This window comes from Anomalospiza imberbis, unplaced genomic scaffold, assembly GCF_031753505.1.
Source record: "Anomalospiza imberbis isolate Cuckoo-Finch-1a 21T00152 unplaced genomic scaffold, ASM3175350v1 scaffold_642, whole genome shotgun sequence".
Classification (NCBI taxonomy): Eukaryota; Metazoa; Chordata; class Aves; order Passeriformes; family Viduidae; genus Anomalospiza; species Anomalospiza imberbis.
In genome coordinates this window covers 1,915-19,868 of record NW_027100256.1, presented here as the reverse complement: position 1 = coordinate 19,868, position 17,954 = coordinate 1,915, and the positions used below count along the sequence as shown (strand labels likewise).

The 17,954-nt window shown below is 54.0% G+C and overlaps 3 protein-coding genes and 1 long non-coding RNA gene across 4 annotated transcripts; 2 read left to right on the top strand and 2 right to left on the bottom strand.

Moving 5' to 3' along the window:
* The first annotated feature begins 1,620 nt into the window (after positions 1 to 1,620).
* LOC137467461 (AP-2 complex subunit sigma-like) lies at positions 1,621 to 8,633 on the top strand. Its single transcript, XM_068178958.1, has 4 exons — positions 1,621 to 1,872; positions 4,959 to 5,072; positions 5,187 to 5,246; positions 8,379 to 8,633. The coding sequence occupies exons 1-4, from the start codon at positions 1,636 to 1,638 to the stop codon at positions 8,478 to 8,480; spliced, it is 513 nt and encodes a 170-aa protein (XP_068035059.1). The 5' UTR covers positions 1,621 to 1,635; the 3' UTR covers positions 8,481 to 8,633.
* Positions 8,634 to 11,487: 2,854 nt separating this feature from the next.
* On the bottom strand, positions 11,488 to 11,735 carry LOC137467462 (uncharacterized). Its single transcript, XR_010995512.1, has 2 exons — positions 11,616 to 11,735; positions 11,488 to 11,547 (listed from the first exon to the last, which is right to left on the bottom strand). It is a non-coding gene; the product is annotated as an uncharacterized lncRNA (long non-coding RNA).
* A 1-nt stretch (position 11,736) lies between these two features.
* LOC137467458 (ribitol 5-phosphate transferase FKRP-like) lies at positions 11,737 to 13,329 on the bottom strand (the record flags this gene model as incomplete). Its single annotated transcript, XM_068178956.1, is given in 2 exon segments — positions 11,737 to 12,906; positions 12,908 to 13,329. Coding segments are annotated over 2 exon segments (1,560 nt in total), but the record flags the coding sequence as incomplete, so codon positions are not given.
* A 72-nt stretch (positions 13,330 to 13,401) lies between these two features.
* Positions 13,402 to 17,306, top strand: LOC137467457 (striatin-4-like; the record flags this gene model as incomplete). The annotated part of the gene is made up of 4 exons (XM_068178955.1): positions 13,402 to 13,429; positions 14,168 to 14,532; positions 16,386 to 16,489; positions 17,188 to 17,306. Coding segments are annotated over exons 1-4 (616 nt in total), but the record flags the coding sequence as incomplete, so codon positions are not given.
* Positions 17,307 to 17,954: the final 648 nt, after the last annotated feature.

The window sequence follows — 17,954 nt, the reverse complement described above, 5'->3', positions numbered from 1 at the left end:
GGGGACAGCGGGAATGGGAGGGGGCGAAGAAACCGGGGGGGGGGGGCCTCGGGCCTGGAGCGCCGTGAGGGGAGAGGGGAGTGGGACGGGGGTTCTGAGGGGGAGTTTAATTCGTTTTAGTTCTTTTGTGAGAAGATCTTGGGGCGTTTTGAGGTTTTTCCCAATTGAGGGTCCTTTTGGAGGGGTTCTGATGGGGAAGTTCACCACTTTGGGGTTTTTATGAGGGGATTTTAGGGTTTTTCCCGATTTAGGGTCTTCTGGAGGGGTCTGAGAGGGGTTTCATTTTTTGGGGATTTTATGAGGGGATATTAGTGTTTTTCCCAATTTAGGGTTTTTCTGAGGGGGGGGGGTTCATTAATTTTACATTTTTATGAGGATATTTTTGGTTCTTTGGGGGGTTTTTCCCAATTTAGGGTTTTTCTGAGGGGTCTGGGGGGGTTTCATTTTTTGGGGATTTTATGAGGGGATTTTAGGGTTTTTCCCAATTAAGAGTTTTTCTGAGGGGGGGGTCACAATTATTACAATTTCATGAGGAGATTTTGGGGTCTTTTGGGGTTTTTTCCAATTTAGGGTCCTTTTTGAGGGGTTCTGAGGGGGGTTTCCACTATTTTGGGGATTTTATGAGGGGATTTTAGCGTTTTTCCCGATTTAGGGTCTTCTTGAGGGGTCTGAGGGGGGTTTCATTTTTGGGGGATTTTATGAGGGGATTTTAGGGTTTTTCCCATTTTAGGGTTTCTCTGAGGGTGGGTTTCACTAATTTTACGTTTTTATGAGGAGATTTTGGGCCTTTTGGGGGTTTTTCCCCAATTTAGTGTTTTTCTGGGGGGTCTGAGGGGGGGGGTTCGCTATGTTTGGGGATTTTATGAGGGGATTTTAGGGTTTTTCCCAATTAAGAGTTTTTCTGAGGGGAGGTTTCACTAATTTTAAATTTTTATGAGGAGATTTTGGGGTCTTTTGGGGGTTTTTCCCCAATTTAGGGTTTTTCTGAGGGGTCTGGGGGGGGTTCGCTATGTTTGGGATTTTATGAGGGGATATTAGGTTTTTTTCCAATTTAGGGTTTCTCTGAGGGGAGGTTTCACTAATTTTACATTTTTATGAGGAGATTCCTGGGTCTTTTGGGGGTTTTTTCCAATTTAGGATCTTTTTGAGGGGTTCTGAGGGGGGTTTCATTTTTTGGGGATTTTATGAGGGGATATTAGGGTTTTTCCCGATTTAGGGTTTTTCTGAGGGGGGGTTTCACTAATTTTACATTTTTATGAGATGATTTTGGGTTGTTTTAGGTTTTTTCCCAATTTAGGGTCCTTTTTGAGAGGGTCTGAGGGGTTCTGAGATGAAGGTTAATTATTTTAAGTTTTTTATGAGGAGATTTTGAGTTTTTTCCCATTTAAGGTCTTTTGAAGGGGATTTTGAGGGGTTCTGAGGAGGGGATTAATTATTTTGGGGTTTTTATGAGGGGATTTTGAGGTTTTCCACAATTTTGGGGATGGAATTTTCTCCACTTCCCCCTGATTTTAACCCTCCCAAAATCCCAATTTTTTGGGGGAATTCCGGGGCAGATCCGCTTCATCCTGATCCAGAACCGGGCTGGGAGCCCTCCCTAAATCAGGATAAAATTGGAATTTAAATTCCGACAAAATGGGAATTTCAAGGGCGGAATTTCCCCATTTCCCCCAAGTTTTTACCCTCCCAAAATCCCAATTTTTTTTGGGAATTCCGGGGCAGATCCGCTTCATCCTGATCCAGAACCGGGCCGGCAAGACCCGCCTGGCCAAGTGGTACATGCAGTTTGATGACGACGAGAAGCAGAAGCTCATCGAGGAGGTGCACGCCGTGGTCACCGTCAGGGACGCCAAGCACACCAATTTCGTCGAGGTAAAAACCCCAAAACCGACGCTTTTCCCCCCAAAACCCGCAGGTTTTACCCCGAAACCAGATTTACCCACCCCTAAATCAACATTTGCACCCCGAAATCTGCATTTTTTCCCTCATGATCACAAGTTTTTGCCGCAAAATTGCCATTTTTTACCCCAAAATCGCCATTTTTAACCCCAAAATCTCCATTTTTTCCCTCATGATCACAAGTTTTTGCCGCAAAATTGCCATTTTTTACCCCAAAATCTCCATTTTTTCCTCATGATCACAAATTTTTCCCCCAAAATCACCATTTTTTACCCCAAAATCGCCATTTTTTACCCCAAAGTCTCCATTTTTTCCCTCATGATCACAAGTTTTTTGCCCCAAAATCGCCATTTTTACCCCAAAATCCCAATTTTTTCCTCATAATATCAAGTTTTTGCCCCAAAAATCGCCATTTTTACCACAAAACCTCCATTTTTTCCCTCATGATCACAAGTTTTTGCCGCAAAATTGCCATTTTTTACCCCAAAATCTCAATTTTTCCCTCATAATCTCAAGTTTTTTGCCCCAAAATCGCCATTTTTTACCCCAAAATCGCCTTTTTTACCCCAAAATCTCCATTTTTCCCTCATGATCTCAAGTTTTCTCCCAAAAATCGCCATTTTTACCCCAAAATCCCAATTTTTTCCTCATAATCTCAAGTTTTTGCCCCAAAATCACCATTTTTACCCCATAATCTCCATTTTTTCCCTCATAATCTCAAGTTTTTACCCCAAAATCGCCATTTTTACCCCAAATCTCCATTTTGTACCCCAAAATAGTCATTTTTTCCCTGATAATCACAAGTTTTTACCCCAAAATTGCCATTTTTACCCCAAAATCTCCATTTTTTCCCTCATGATCACAAGTTTTTGCCCCAAAATCGCTTTTATCCACCCCAAAATCGCCGTTTTTACTCCAAAATCACCTTTGGTACCTGAAAATTACTCAGTTCCTCCCCTCCCAGTCCATCCCAGTCCCTCCCAGTCCCATCCCAGTCCATCCCAGTCTGTCCCAGTCCATCCCAGTTTATCCCAGTCCCTCCCAGTTTATCCCAGTCCCTCCCAGTCCATCCCAGTCCATCCCAGTCCCTCCCAGTTTATCCCAGTTCCCCCCAGTCCCTCCCAGTCCCATCCCAGTCCCTCCCAGTTCCCCCCAGTCCATCCCAGTTTATCCCAGTCCCATTCCAGTCCCATCCCAGTCCCTCCCAGTTTATCCCAGTTTATCCCAGTTTATCCCAGTCCCATCCCAGTCCATCCCAGTCCCTCCCAGTTCAGCCCAGTCCATCCCAGTCAATCCCAGTTCAATCCCAGTCCCTCCCAGTTTATCCCAGTCCCTCCCAGTTTATCCCAGTCCCTCCCAGTCCCTCCCAGTCCATCCCAGTCCCTCCCAGTCCATCCCAGTCCCCTCCCAGTCCATCCCAGTCCCATCCCAGTCCCTCCCAGTCCCATCCCAGTCCCTCCCAGTTTATCCCAGTCCCTCCCAGTCCCTCCCAGTTTATCCCAGTTCCCCCCAGTCCCTCCCAGTCCATCCCAGTCCCTCCCAGTCCCTCCCAGTTTATCCCAGTCCCTCCCAGTCCATCCCAGTCCCATCCCAGTCCCATCCCAGTCCCTCCCAGTTTATCCCAGTTTATCCCAGTCCCATCCCAGTCCCATCCCAGTCCCTCCCAGTTTATCCCAGTTTATCCCAGTTTATCCCAGTCCCATCCCAGTCCCTCCCAGTCCCTCCCAGTCCCATCCCAGTCCCTCCCAGTTCAGCCCAGTCCATCCCAGTCAATCCCAGTTCAATCCCAGTCCCTCCCAGTTTATCCCAGTCCCTCCCAGTTTATCCCAGTCCCTCCCAGTCCATCCCAGTCCATCCCAGTCCCCCCCAGTTTATCCCAGTTCCCCCCAGTCCCATTCCAGTCCCATTCCAGTCCCATCCCAGTCCCTCCCAGTTCCCCCCAGTCCATCCCAGTTTATCCCAGTCCATCCCAGTCCCCTCCCAGTCCCTCCCAGTCCCTCCCAGTCCATCCCAGTCCCTCCCAGTTTATCCCAGTTTATCCCAGTTTATCCCAGTTCCCCCAGTCACTCCCAGTTCCCCCCAGTCCCATCCCAGTCCCTCCCAGTCCCTCCCAGTCCATCCCAGTCCCATCCCAGTCCCATCCCAGTCCCTCCCAGTTTATCCCAGTTTATCCCAGTTCCCCCAGTCACTCCCAGTCCCTCCCAGTCCCATCCCAGTCCCTCCCAGTTTATCCCAGTTTATCCCAGTTCCCCCAGTCACTCCCAGTCCCTCCCAGTCCCATCCCAGTCCCTCCCAGTTTATCCCAGTTCCCCCCAGTCACTCCCAGTTTATCCCAGTCCCTCCCAGTTTATCCCAGTTTATCCCAGTTCCCCCAGTCACTCCCAGTCCCTCCCAGTCCCATCCCAGTCCCTCCCAGTTTATCCCAGTTCCCCCAGTCACTCCCAGTTTATCCCAGTTCCCCCCAGTCCCTCCCAGTTTATCCCAGTTTATCCCAGTTCCCCCAGTCCCTCCCAGTCCCATCCCAGTCACTCCCAGTTCCCCCCAGTCCCTCCCAGTCCCTCCCAGTTTATCCCAGTTCCCCCCAGTCCCTCCCAGTCCGTCCCAGTCCCCTCCCAGTCCCTCCCAGTTTATCCCAGTCCCTCCCAGTCCATCCCAGTCCCATCCCAGTCCCTCCCAGTCCCTCCCAGTTTATCCCAGTTTATCCCAGTTTATCCCAGTCCCTCCCAGTTCCCCCCAGTCCCATCCCAGTCCCTCCCAGTCCCATCCCAGTCACTCCCAGTTTATCCCAGTCCCTCCCAGTCACTCCCAGTTTATCCCAGTTCCCCCCAGTCCCTCCCAGTCCCTCCCAGTCCATCCCAGTCCCATCCCAGTCCCTCCCAGTTTATCCCAGTTTATCCCAGTTCCCCCAGTCACTCCCAGTCCATCCCAGTCCCATCCCAGTCCCTCCCAGTCCATCCCAGTCCATCCCAGTCCCTCCCAGTTTATCCCAGTCCCTCCCAGTCCCTCCCAGTTTATCCCAGTTTATCCCAGTTCCCCCAGTCACTCCCGGTTCCCCCCAGTTCCGCAATTTCAAGATCATTTACCGCCGCTACGCCGGCCTCTACTTCTGCATCTGCGTGGACGTCACCGACAACAACCTGGCCTACCTGGAGGCCATCCACAACTTCGTGGAGGTGGGCGCCTCGTTAACTCCTTAATTAGCTCCTTAATTAACGCCCCCAGCCCTTCACCAGCCCCGCCCCCCCGGGGTTAATTGATTGCGGGTGTTAATTAATCGGGACCCCCAGGTGCTCAACGAGTATTTCCACAACGTCTGCGAGCTCGACCTCGTCTTCAACTTCTACAAGGTCTGGGGGGGTTCGTTAATTTGGGGAGGGGTCCTGGGGGATTAATTAATTTGGGGAGGGGTCCTGAGGGGGTTCATTAATTTGGGGAGGGGTCTTGGAAAGATTAATTAATTTGGGGAGGGGTCTTTGATGGTTTGGGGGTCTTAACTTTGTCAAGGTCTTCAACTTCTACAAGGTGTGGGGGGGTTCGTTAATTTGGGGAGGGGTCCTGGGGGGATTAATTAATTTGGGGAGGGGTCCTGAGAGGGTTCATTAATTTGGGGAGGGGTCCTGAGGGGGTTCATTAATTTGGGGAGGGGTCTTGAGGGAATTAATTAATTTGGGGAGGGGTCTTTGATGGTTTGGGGGTCTTAACTTCGTCAAGGTCTTCAACTCGTCTTCAACTTCTACAAGGTCTGGGGGGTTCGTTAATTTGGGGAGGGGGCTTGGGGGGATTAATTAATTTGGGGAGGGGTCCTGAGGGGGTTCATTAATTTGGGGAGGGGTCTTGAGGGAATTAATTAATTTGGGGAGGGGTCTTTGATGGTTTGGGGGTCTTAACTTCGTCAAGGTCTTCAACTCATCTTCAACTTCTACAAGGTCTGGGGGGGTTCGTGAATTTGGGGAGGGGTCCTGGGGGGATTAATTAATTTGGGGAGGGGTCCTGATGGGGTTCATTAATTTGGGGAGGGGTCCTGGAAGGATTAATTAATTTGGGGAGGGGTCTTTGATGGTTTGGGGGTCTTAACTTTGTCAAGGTCTTCAACTTCTACAAGGTCTGGGGGGGTTCATTAATTTGGGGAGGGGTCTTGGGGGAATTAATTAATTTAGGGAAGGGTCCTGAGAGGGTTCATTAATTTGGGGAGGGGTCCTGAGGGGGTTCATTAATTTGGGGAGGGGTCTTGGAAAGATTAATTAATTTGGGGAGGGGTCTTTGATGGTTTGGGGGTCTTAACTTTGTCAAGGTCTTCAACTTCTACAAGGTCTGGGGGGGTTCGTTAATTTGGGGAGGGGTCTTGGGGGGATTAATTAATTTGGGGAGGGGTCCTGAGGGCGTTCATTAATTTGGGGAGGGGTCCTGAGGGAATTAATTAATTTGGCGAGGGGTCCTAAGGGGGTTCATTAATTTGGGGAGGGGTCCTGGAAGGATTAATTAACTTGGGGAGGGGTCCTGGGAGGATTAATTAATTTGGGGAGGGGTCTTGGGGGGATTAATTAATTTGGGGAGGGGTCCTGAGGGGGTTCATTAATTTGGGGAGGGGTCCTGAGGGAATTAATTAATTTGGCGAGGGGTCCTGGAAGGATTAATTAATTTGGGGAGGGGTCCTGAAAGAATTAATTAATTTGGTGAGGGGTCCTGGAAGGATTAATTAACTTGGGGAGGGGTCCTGAGGGGATTAATTAATTTGGGGAGGGGTCCTGAGGGCGTTCATTAATTTGGGGAGGGGTCCTGGGGGGATTAATTAATTTGGGGAGGGGTCCTGGGAGGATTAATTAACTTGGGGAGGGGTCCTGGAAGGATTAATTAACTTGGGGAGGGGTCCTGGAAGGATTAATTAACTTGGGGAGGGGTCCTGGGGGGATTAATTAATTTGGGGAGGGGTCCTGAAGGGGTTCATTAATTTGGGGAGGGGTCTCGCTAGGATTAATTAATTTGGGGAGGGGTCCTGGGAGGTTTTGGGGGGGTCCTCACTCGTGGATGGATTTTGGGGGATTTTGGGGTGATTTGGGGGATTTGGGGCCATTTTTGGGGGGATTTTGGCCGATTTTGGGGTTTCTTTGTTGATTTTTGGGGTGATTTTGGCCGATTTTGGGTGATTTGGGGCCATTTTGGGGGGGATTTTGGCTGAATTTGGGGGGATTTTGGGGTTTTTTTTGTTGATTTTGGGCCATTTTTTGGGGGATTTTGGGAGGATGTTGGCTGAATTTGGGCTGAATTTGGCTGATTTGGGGTTTTTTGTTGATTTTGGGGGCATTTTGGCCGATTTTGGGGTTTTTTTTTGATTTTGGGGTGATTTTGGGCCATTTTTTGGGGGGATGTTGGCTGAATTTGGGGAGATTTTGGCTGATTTGGGTTTTTTTTGGTGATTTTGGGGTGATTTTGGGTGATTTGGGGCCATTTTTGGGGGGATTTTGGGTGATTTAGGCCGATTTTGGGCCATTTTTTGGGGGGATTTTGGGGGGATGTTGGCAGATTTTGGGGGGATTTTGGCTGATTTGGGGTTTTTTTGGTGATTTTGGGGTGATTTTGGGTGATTTGGGGCCACTTTTTGGGGGATTTTGGCTGATTTTGGGGTTTTTTTGTTGATTTTTGGGGTGATTTTGGGCCATTTTTGGGTGATTTTAGCTGATTTCAGGGAGATTTTGGCTGATTTTGGGGTGACTTTAGCTGAACTAGGGTTGATTTTAGCTGATTTTTGGGGGGATTTTGGGGTGATTTTGGGTGATTTGGGGCCACTTTTTGGGGGGATTTTGGCCGATTTTGGGTTTTTTTTGTTGATTTTGGGGTGATTTTAGCTGATTTTTTGGGGGGGATTTTGGCTGAATTTGGGGTGATTTTGGCCAATTTTGGGGGATTTTGGGCCATTTTCGGGGGATTTTTGGGGGATTTTGGCTGAATTTGGGCTGATTTGGGCTGATTTTGGGTCATTTTTGTGCATTTTTGGGGTCATTTTGGCCATTTTTGCTGATTTTGGGGTGAATTTTTCTGTTTTTTTTGCCGTTTTTTTTGCTGATTTTTGCTGATTTTGTGTTTTTTTGGGTATTTTAGGCGCACACAGTGGTGGATGAGATGTTCCTGCCTGGGTTTTGGGCTGATTTTGGGTCATTTTTGTGCATTTTTGGGGTCATTTAGGCCATTTTTGCTGATTTTGGGGTGTTTTTTGCTGTTTTTTGCAGATTTTTGGCCGATTTTTGCTGATTTTGGGTTTTTTTGCTGTTTTTAGGTGTTTACAGTGGTGGATGAGATGTTCCTGCCTGGGTTTTGGGCTGATTTGGGCTGATTTTGGGTCATTTCTGTGCATTTTTGGGGTAATTTTGGCCATTTTTGCTGATTTTGGGGTGAATTTTTCTGTTTTTTTGCTGATTTTTTGCTGATTTTTGCAGATTTTTGGCCGATTTTACCTAATTTTGGGGTTTTTTTGCTGTTTTTAGGTGTACACAGTGGTGGATGAGATGTTCCTGGCCGGCGAGATCCGTGAGACGAGCCAGACCAAGGTGCTGAAGCAGCTGCTGATGCTGCAGTCCCTGGAATGACCCAAAACCCCCCAAAATCCCCCCAAAAATCCCCCCCAAAAATCCCCAAATCCTCCCCAAAACCGGGGCCACTCCCCCCCCCCGTCAGTGTTATCGTGGTGTGTAAAAAATGTGAATTTCTGTGCATTAAAGTGACCAAAAGGTGACCAAAAACGGGATTGAACGGGTGAAAAATGAGCAAAAATGGGGAAAAGTGAGGGGGAAATGAGCAAAAATGGGATAAAAATGAGGAAAAATGGGTAAAAATGAGCAAAAATGGGATAAAATGAGCAAAAATGGGATAAAGTGAGGGGGAAATGAGCAAAAATGGGATAAAAATGAGGAAAAATGGGTAAAAATGAGGAAAAATGGGATAAAAATGACAAAATGGGATAAAAATGAGGAAAATGGTATAAAATGAGAAAAAATGGGATAATGTGAATTAAAACTGAGCAAAAATGGGAAAATGTGAGGGGAAAATGAGTAAAAATGGTATAAAAATGAGGAAAAATGGGTAAATATGAGGAAAAATGGGTAAAAATGAGGAAAATGGGATAATGTGAATTAAAAATGAGCAAAAATGGGAAAAAGTGAGGGGAAAATGAGCAAAAATGGGATAAAAATGGGTAAAAATGAGCAAAAATGGGATAAAAATGAGCAAAATGGGATAAAAATGAGGAAAAATGGGATAAAAATGAGGAAAAATGGGATCAAAATGAGGAAAAATGGGATAAAAATGAGGAAAAATGGGATCAAAATGAGGAAAAATGGGATAATGTGAAATAAAAATGAGCAAAAATGGGAAAAAGTGAGGGGAAAATGAGCAAAAATGGGATAAAAATGGGTAAAAATGAGCAAAAATGGGATAAAAATTAGGACAAATGGGATAATGTGAAATAAAAATGAGCAAAAATGGGAAAAAGTGAGGGGAAAATGAGCAAAAATGGGATAAAAATGAGGAAAAATGGATAAAAATCACAAGAAATGGAATAAAAATGACAAAAAATGGGATAAAAATGAGGAAAATGGTATAAAAATGAGAAAAAATGGGATAATGTGAATTAAAACTGAGCAAAAATGGAAAATGTGAGGGGAAAATGAGTAAAAATGGTATAAAAATGAGGAAAAATGGGTAAATATGAGGAAAAATGGGTAAAAATGAGGAAAATGGGATAATGTGAATTAAAAATGAGCAAAAATGGGAAAAAGTGAGGGGAAAATGAGCAAAATGGGATAAAAATGGGTAAAAATGAGCAAAAATGGGATAAAAATGAGCAAAATGGGATAAAAATGAGCAAAAATGGGATAAAAATGAGGAAAAATGGGATCAAAATGAGGAAAAATGGGATAAAAATGAGGAAAAATGGGATCAAAATGAGGAAAAATGGGATAATGTGAAATAAAAATGAGCAAAAATGGGAAAAAGTGAGGGGGAAATGAGCAAAAATGGGATAAAAATGACAAAAAATGGGATAAAAATGAGAAAAATGGGATAAAAATAAATGACCAAAGGTGGCACTGGGACCCCAGGGGTGGCACTGGGACCCCAAAGGTGGCACAGGGACCCCAAAGGTGGCACAGGGACCCCAGGGGTGGCACTGGGACCCCAGGGGTGGCACTGGGACCCCAAAGGCGATGCCAAGGTGGCACAGGGACCCCAAAGGTGGCACAGGGACCCCAAAGGTGGCACAGGGACCCCAGGGGTGGCACAGGGACCCCAGAGGTGGCACAGGGACCCCAAGGGTGGCACTGGGACCCCAGGGGTGGCACTGGGACCCCAAAGGTGGCACAGGGACCCCAGGGGTGGCACAGGGACCCCAAGGGTGGCACTGGGACCCCAGGGGTGGCACTGGGACCCCAAAGGCGATGCCAAGGGTGGCACAGGGACCCCAAAGGTGGCACAGGGACCCCAGAGGTGGCACAGGGACCCCAGGGGTGGCACAGGGACCCCAGGGGTGGCACACACAGCGGCACCCAGACTGGCACAAGCGTCACCGCGAGGTTTTATTGCCCACGTCCTGTGCCAACCTCCTGACCTCGGGGTTGGGGCACTCGAGGGGGCTCTCGATGGCCCAGGGGTGGCACAGGGACCCCAGGGGTGGCACAGGGACCCCAAAGGTGGCACTGGGACCCCAGGGGTGGCACTGGGACCCCAAAGGTGGCACAGGGACCCCAGGGGTGGCACAGGGACCCCAAAGGCGATGCCAAGGGTGGCACAAGTGTCACCGTGAGGTTTTATTGCCCACGTCCTGTGCCAACCTCCTGACCTCGGGGTTGGGGCACACGATGGCCAGGGGTGGCACAGGGACCCAAAGGTGGCACTGGGACCCCAGGGGTGGCACTGGGACCCCAAAGATGATGCCAAGGGTGGCACGAGCGTCACCGTGATGTTTTATTGCCCACGTCCTGTGCCAACCTCCTGACCTCGGGGTTGGGGCACTCGAGGGGGCTCTCGATGGCCCCGGGGTGGCACAGGGACCCCAAAGGTGGCACAGGGACCCCAAAGGTGGCACTGGGACCCCAAAGGTGGCACAGGATCCCAAGGGTGGCACAGGGACCCCAAAGGTGGCACTGGGACCCCAGGGGTGGCACTGGGACCCCAAAGGTGGCACTGGGACCCCAGGGGTGGCACTGGGACCCCAGGGGTGGCACAGGGACCCCAAAGGTGGCACAGGGACCCCAAAGGTGATGCCAAGGGTGGCACAAGCGTCACCGCGAGGTTTTATTGCCCACGTCCTGTGCCAACCTCCTGACCTCGGGGTTGGGGTACTCGATGGCCCAGGGGTGGCACTGGGACCCCAAAGGTGGCACTGGGACCCCAGGGGTGGCACTGGGACCCCAAAGGTGGCACTGGGACCCCAGGATGGCACCAGGGACCCCAGAGGTGGCACAGGGACCCCAAAGGTGGCACAGGGACCCCAGAGGTGGCACTGGGACCCCAGGGGTGGCACTGGGACCCCAGGGGTGGCACAGGGACCCCAAAGGTGGCACAGGGACCCCAAAGGTGATGCCAAGGGTGGCACAAGCGTCACCGCGAGGTTTTATTGCCCACGTCCTGTGCCAACCTCCTGACCTCGGGGTTGGGGCACTCGATGGCCCAGGGGTGGCACTGGGACCCCAAAGGTGGCACTGGGACCCCAGGGGTGGCACTGGGACCCCGAGGGTGGCACAGGGACCCCAGGGGTGGCACAGGGACCCCAAAGGTGGCACAGGGACCCCAGGGGTGGCACAGGGACCCCAGAGGTGGCACAGGGACCCCAGGGGTGGCACACACAGTGGCACCCAGACTGGCACGAGCGTCACCGTGATGTTTTATTGCCCACGTCCTGTGCCAACCTCCTGACCTCGGGGTTGGGGTACTCGGGCTCTCGATGGCGCCGGGCCCGAATTTGAGCTCCAGGAAGCCCCGGGGGTCGTTGGGGGCTTTGGCCAGCACGCCGGCGAAGGGCACCGTGCCCAGGGGCACCAGGAAGCGCTCGGGGAACTCCACGTCCTGCCGGTGGCCCAGCCACGTGTCCTTGGTCATGAGGCCCGCGCCGGGCCGCGCGTAGAACGGCCACAGGTCCACGTGCAGCCGGTTGATCCGGCTGAAATGGACGCGGAAAAATTCCCCTTCGGCCGCCTTCTCCCAGAGAAAGCCCTGCGGGTCCTCCACCGGCCGGCCGGTGGCCGCCACGGCCGCCAGCCAGCGGCACTTGGGCACGTCGTCGCGGTAGAGCCCCACGTCCACGTCGTAGTCCCAGGGGATGACGTCCCCGAGGCGGACGGCGCCCAGGAGGGAGCCGCCCTCCAGCCAGTGCCGCACGCCGGCCGCCTCCAGCTGGGCCAGCACGTGGCGGGCGGTGGCTCGCAGCGCCCGCAGGCAGCAGGGCGGCGTCCAGCGCCCGGCCAGCAGGTACTCGGGGCTCTGCGCCCGCACCGTGCCGAAGCAGCGCGGCGTGTCCTTGTCGCAGCCGTGCCAGCGCCGGGCGCCGTCCGGCAGCACCTCCAGCTTGACGCCGAACTGCTCCAGCAGCGCCCGGCGCCGCGCCTCCGACGCGCCGCGGGCTCGCCGCTGCGCGTGGGGCGACGGGGGCGGCCGCGGCGCCAGCGGGAACGCGGCCGGCAGCAGCAGGAGCCGCCAGCCCCGCGCGGCCGCCTGGAGGGACAGCGAGGTGGCCACCGGGCGGGTCAGCGGGAAGGGCAGCGAGAAGAGGTCGCGCGTGCGGAGGAGCAACACGGCCGGGGCTCCGTCCAGCGCCCCGCAGAGCTCGCCGCGCCCGTCGCCGCGCCCGTCGCCCTGCCCGTCGGCGTAGCTGTACCGCGCCGTCCACGCCTTGACGTCCACCTCCAACGCCAAACACCGCGGCCGCCGCCGCCCCACGGCCGCCGCCACCACCTTGGTGGCGCCGTCCGAGGCGGCTTCCAGGACGTCCCTCATGCGCCGCAGCAGGCCGGGCGCGGCGCGGGGCGCCGTCCGGCACCAAGGCCACGTGGCGCGTCCGCACGGCCAGCTCCGGCCGCGGCGGCGGCCGGTGAGGCTCCGGCCGCAGGGACAGCACGGCGACGCCAGCGGGGAGCGGCACGGGCGGGTACGGGGACACGTCGGCGGCCACCAGGACGGGGACGCCGGGCAGGGCGGCGAAGGAGCGGGCGGTGGCGGCCACGTCGTGCTCGGGGCCGTCGAAGTCGCGGAGGATGACGGTGACGCCGGGGACGCCCTCGGCGACGGCGGCGGGGACGCGCCGGGGACGGCGGCACGGAGGGGACGCGCCGGGGAGCAGGCGCGAGAAGAGCAGCAGCAGGAGGTTGAGGGCGATGGCGGCGGCCAGGGCGGCCTGGCAGGGGGTGATTCTCATGGCGTCGGTTAATTAGCTCATTAATTAGGCGGTTAATTCGTTGGTTAATTGGAGGGGTGATTGATTAATTGGGAGGCGGTGCCGTAGTCGGGTCGGTGGCGGCGATGCCAGCGGTGACCACGCGGTGGCGCTGTGGAGGGGGGGGGAAATGTTAATGAGGCGTTAATTAATTCCCGATAATTAGGGGAATTAGAGGCGCATGGACGCCCAAAATCCCCTGTGACACCGCCAAAGAGCACCCGAAAAAAACCTAAAATCCCCTACAACCCCCTAAAAAACCCAAAAAATGGCCTAAACGCCCCCAAATCGCCTCTAACTTTCCAAAGATCCCCAAAAATGCCCTAAAACCCCCCAAAATCCCTTCTAACCCCCCAAAAATCCCCTAAAACCCCCCAGAATCCCTTCTAACCCCCTTAAAGACCCCCAAAAAACCCAAAAATCCTCTAAAACCCCCAAAATCCCCTCTAACCCCCTAAAGACCCCCGAACCCCCCCAAAATCCCCATTAACCCTAGGAAGACCTCCCAAAAATCCCCTAAAACCCCCCAAAATCCCCTCTAACCCCCCAAAAAACCCCCCAAAATCCCTTCTAACCCCCCCAAAAAACCAAAAAATCCCCTAAAACCCCCCGGAATCCCCTCTAACCCCCTAAAGACCCCCGAAACACCCCCAAAATCCCCTAAAACCCCCCAAAATCCCTTCTAACCCCCCCAAAAAACCCAAAAATCCCCTAAAACCCCGCAAAATCCCCTCTAACCCCCTAAAGACCCCCGAAACACCCCCAAAATCCCTTCTAACCCCCCCAAAAATCCCCTAAACCCCCCAAAAATCCCCTAAAACCCCCCAAGAAACCCCAAAATTCCCCCCACAGCCCCCCCCCCACGGTTGCCACGGCAACGGCGCCTCCCCTTGACCCCGCCCCTTCCCCTTGGCCCCGCCCCTTCCCCTTGTCCCCGCCCCTTCCCCTTGGCCCCGCCCCCTTTCCGGCTCCCTTTGTGGCAGGAAGCCGCTGCCGCCCGTGGCTCCCTTTGTGGCAGCCGCCATGGCGGCCGAGCGGGCTCCGCCGGCCCGGGCCCAACCTCCGCCCCCCGGCCCCGCTCCGGGCCCCGCTCCGGGCCCCGAGCCCGCGGCACGAACCGGCCTGAGCCTGCCGGGCATCCTGCACTTCATCCAGCACGAGTGGCGCGGTTCGAGGCGGAGAAAGGGCGCTGGGAAGCGGAGAGGGCCGAGCTGCAGGTAATGGCGGCGGCGCTGCCGTGGTGAGGGGAGGGACGGTGAGGGGACACCGGGGGTCACCGGGGCACAGCGGCGGACAGCGGCGGACAGCGGGGGTCACCGGGGCGGGGTGGCCGCCGCCGGCGCCATCTTGGGAGGAAATGGCGGCCGGGGCGGCGGGGAGGGGGTGGGGACACCGGAGGGGGCGGGGGAGGGCACCGGGACACGGCGGGAGCGGCGGACGGGGGCACCGGGATGGGCACTGGGGATACTGGGGATACTGGGGATACTGGGGATACTGGGGATACTGGGATGGGTACTGGGAGGGGGTGGGGACACCGGGAGGGGGCGGGGGAGGGCACCGGGACACGGCGGGAGCGGCGGACGGGGGCACCGGGATGGGCACTGGGATGGGCACTGGGGATACTGGGGATACTGGGGTGGGCACTGAGGATACTGGGGATACTGGGGATACTGGGGATACTGGGGATACTGGGATGGGCACTGGGGATACTGGGGATACTGGGATGGGCACTGGGGGTACTAGGGATACTGGGATGGGCACTGGGGGTACTGGGGATACTGGGATGGGCACTGGGGGTACTGGGGATACTGGGGATACTGGGATGGGTACTGGGGATACTGGGGATACTGGGATGGGCACTGGGGGGGTACTGGGGATACTGGGATGGGCACTGGGGGTACTGGGGATACTGGGGATACTGGGATGGGCCCTGGGTGACCTCCCTGTCCCCCCGAGGGCTGGGGACGCTCCCTGGGTGTCCCGAGTGTCCCTGTCACCCCCTGATGTCCCCAATGTCCCTTTGGTGTCCCCAAGGGTCCCCAATGTCCCCTGGGTGTCCCTGTCACCCCCTGATGTCCCCGATGTCTCTTTGGTGTCCCCAAGGCGCAGGTGGCGTTCCTGCAGGGCGAGCGCCAGGGCCAGGAGAGCCTCGGGGACCCTGATGTCCCCAAGTGTCCCCAATGTCCCCAATGTCCCCAAGGACCCTGATGTCCCCAAGTGTCCCCAATGTCCCCAAGGACCCTGATGTCCCCAATGTCCCCAATGTCCCCAAGGACCCTGATGTCCCCAATGTCCCCAATGTCCCCAAGGACCCTGATGTCCCCAAGTGTCCCCAATGTCCCCAAGGACCCTGATGTCCCCAAGGACCCCGAGTGTCCCCAAGGACTCTGAGTGTCCCCAAGGATCCCCAATGTCCCCAAGGACCCTGAGTGTCCCCAAGGGTCCCCAATGTCCCCAAGGCTCCCTGGGTGTCCCCAAGGGTCTCTGGGTGTCCCTGGGTGTCCCTGGGTGTCCCTGATGTCCCCAATGTCCCTTTGGTGTCCCCAAGGCGCAGGTGGCGTTCCTGCAGGGCGAGTGCCGGGGCCAGGAGAGCCTCGGGGACCCTGATGTCCCTGAGTGTCCCCAATGTCCCCAATGTCCCCAAGGACCCTGATGTCCCCAAGTGTCCCCAATGTCCCCAAGGACCCTGATGTCCCCAAGGACCCCGAGTGTCCCCAAGGACTCTGAGTGTCCCCAAGGATCCCCAATGTCCCCAAGGACCCTGAGTGTCCCCAAGGGTCCCCAATGTCCCCAAGGCTCCCTGGGTGTCCCCAAGGGTCTCTGGGTGTCCCTGGGTGTCCCAAGGGTCCCCAATGTCCCCGATGTCCCTTTGGTGTCCCCAAGGCGCAGGTGGCGTTCCTGCAGGGCGAGCGCCAGGGCCAGGAGAGCCTCGGGGACCCTGAGTGTCCCCAAGTGTCCCCAATGTCCCCAAGGACCCTGAGTGTCCCCAAGGACCCCTGGGTGTCCCCAAGGGTCTCTGGGTGTCCCTGGGTGTCCCTGACATCCCCGATGTCCCTTTGGTGTCCCCAAGGCGCAGGTGGCGTTCCTGCAGGGCGAGCGCCAGGGCCAGGAGAGCCTCAAGCTGGACCTGGTGCGCCGCATCCGCATGCTGGAGTTCGCCCTCAAGCAGGAGAGGTGAGGGAGAAACCCTAAAAACCACCCCAGAGACCCGAAAAAAACGCGATAAAACCCCGAAAAATGTACAAAAGCGCCCCAAAAAAACCCCAAAATCGCCCCCAAAAAACCCAAAAAAAAACCCAAAATCACCCCAAAAAAACCCCCAAAAAAGCTCCAAAATCACCCCAAAAAAACCCCAATAAACCCCCAACAAACCCAAAAATCACCCCAAAATCACCCCAAAATCCCCCAAAAAAACCCCAAAATCACCCCAAAAAAACCCCAATAAACCCCCAACAAACCCAAAAATCACCCCAAAATCACCCCCAAAATCCCCCAAAAAAAACCCAAAATCACCCCAAAATACCCCCAAAACACCCCAAAAACCCCAAAATCACCCCAAAAATCACCCCAAAATCCCCCAAAAAAACCCCAAAATCACCCCAAAATACCCCCAAAACACCCCCAAAAACCCCAAAATCACCCCAAAAATCACCCCAAAATCCCCCAAAAAAACCCCAAAATCACCCCAAAATACCCCCAAAACACCCCAAAAACCCCAAAATCACCCAAAAATCACCCCAAAATCGCCCCAAAAAACCCCCAACACACCCCAAAAAAAACCCCAAAAAAACTGCAAAAAAACCCCAAAATCACCCCAAAAAACCCCAAAACCCCCAAATTGACCCCAAATCCCCAAACCCGCGCTGCGGCAGGTCCAAGTACCAGCGGCTGCGCCTCGGGACCGAGGAGCCGCGCCCCGAGGAGCCGGGTGAGCGCCGGCGCGGCCGCAGCCGGCCAAGTGGGCTTGTGGGGAGCTTTTGGGGCAATTGGGGCAATTTGGGGTTTGGGGTTTTTGGGTTTTTGGGGGTTTTTGGGTTTTTGGGGGGGTGGTTCGGGGATTTTGGGGTGGGTTTGGGGTATTTTTGGGGTGGTTTTGGGGTATTTTGGGGTGGTTTTGGTGTATTTTTGGGTGGTTTTGTGGTATTTTGGGGTGGTTTTGGGGTATTTTTGGGGTGGTTTTGGTGTAATTTTGGGGTGGTTTTGGTGTAATTTTGGGGTGGTTTTGGGGTATTTTTGGGGTGGTTTTGGGTGGTTTTGGTGTATTTTTGGGGTGGTTTTGGGGTATTTTTGGGGTATTCTTGGGGTGATTTTGGTGTATTTTTGGGGTGGTTTTGGTGTATTTTTGGGGTGGTTTTGGTGTATTTTTGGGTGGTTTTGGTGTATTTTGGTGTATTTTTGGGGGTGATTTTGGTGTATTTTTGGTGTGTTTTTGGTGTATTTTTGGGGTGGTTTTGGGGTGGTTTTGTGGTATTTTGGGGTGGTTTTGGGGTATTTTTGGGGTGGTTTTGGGGAATTTTTGGGGTGGTTTTGGGGTGGTTTTGGGGTATTTTTGGGGTGTTTTTGGTGTATTTTGGTGTATTTTTGGGGTGATTTTGGTGTATTTTTGGTGTGTTTTTGGTGTATTTTTGGTATGTTTTTG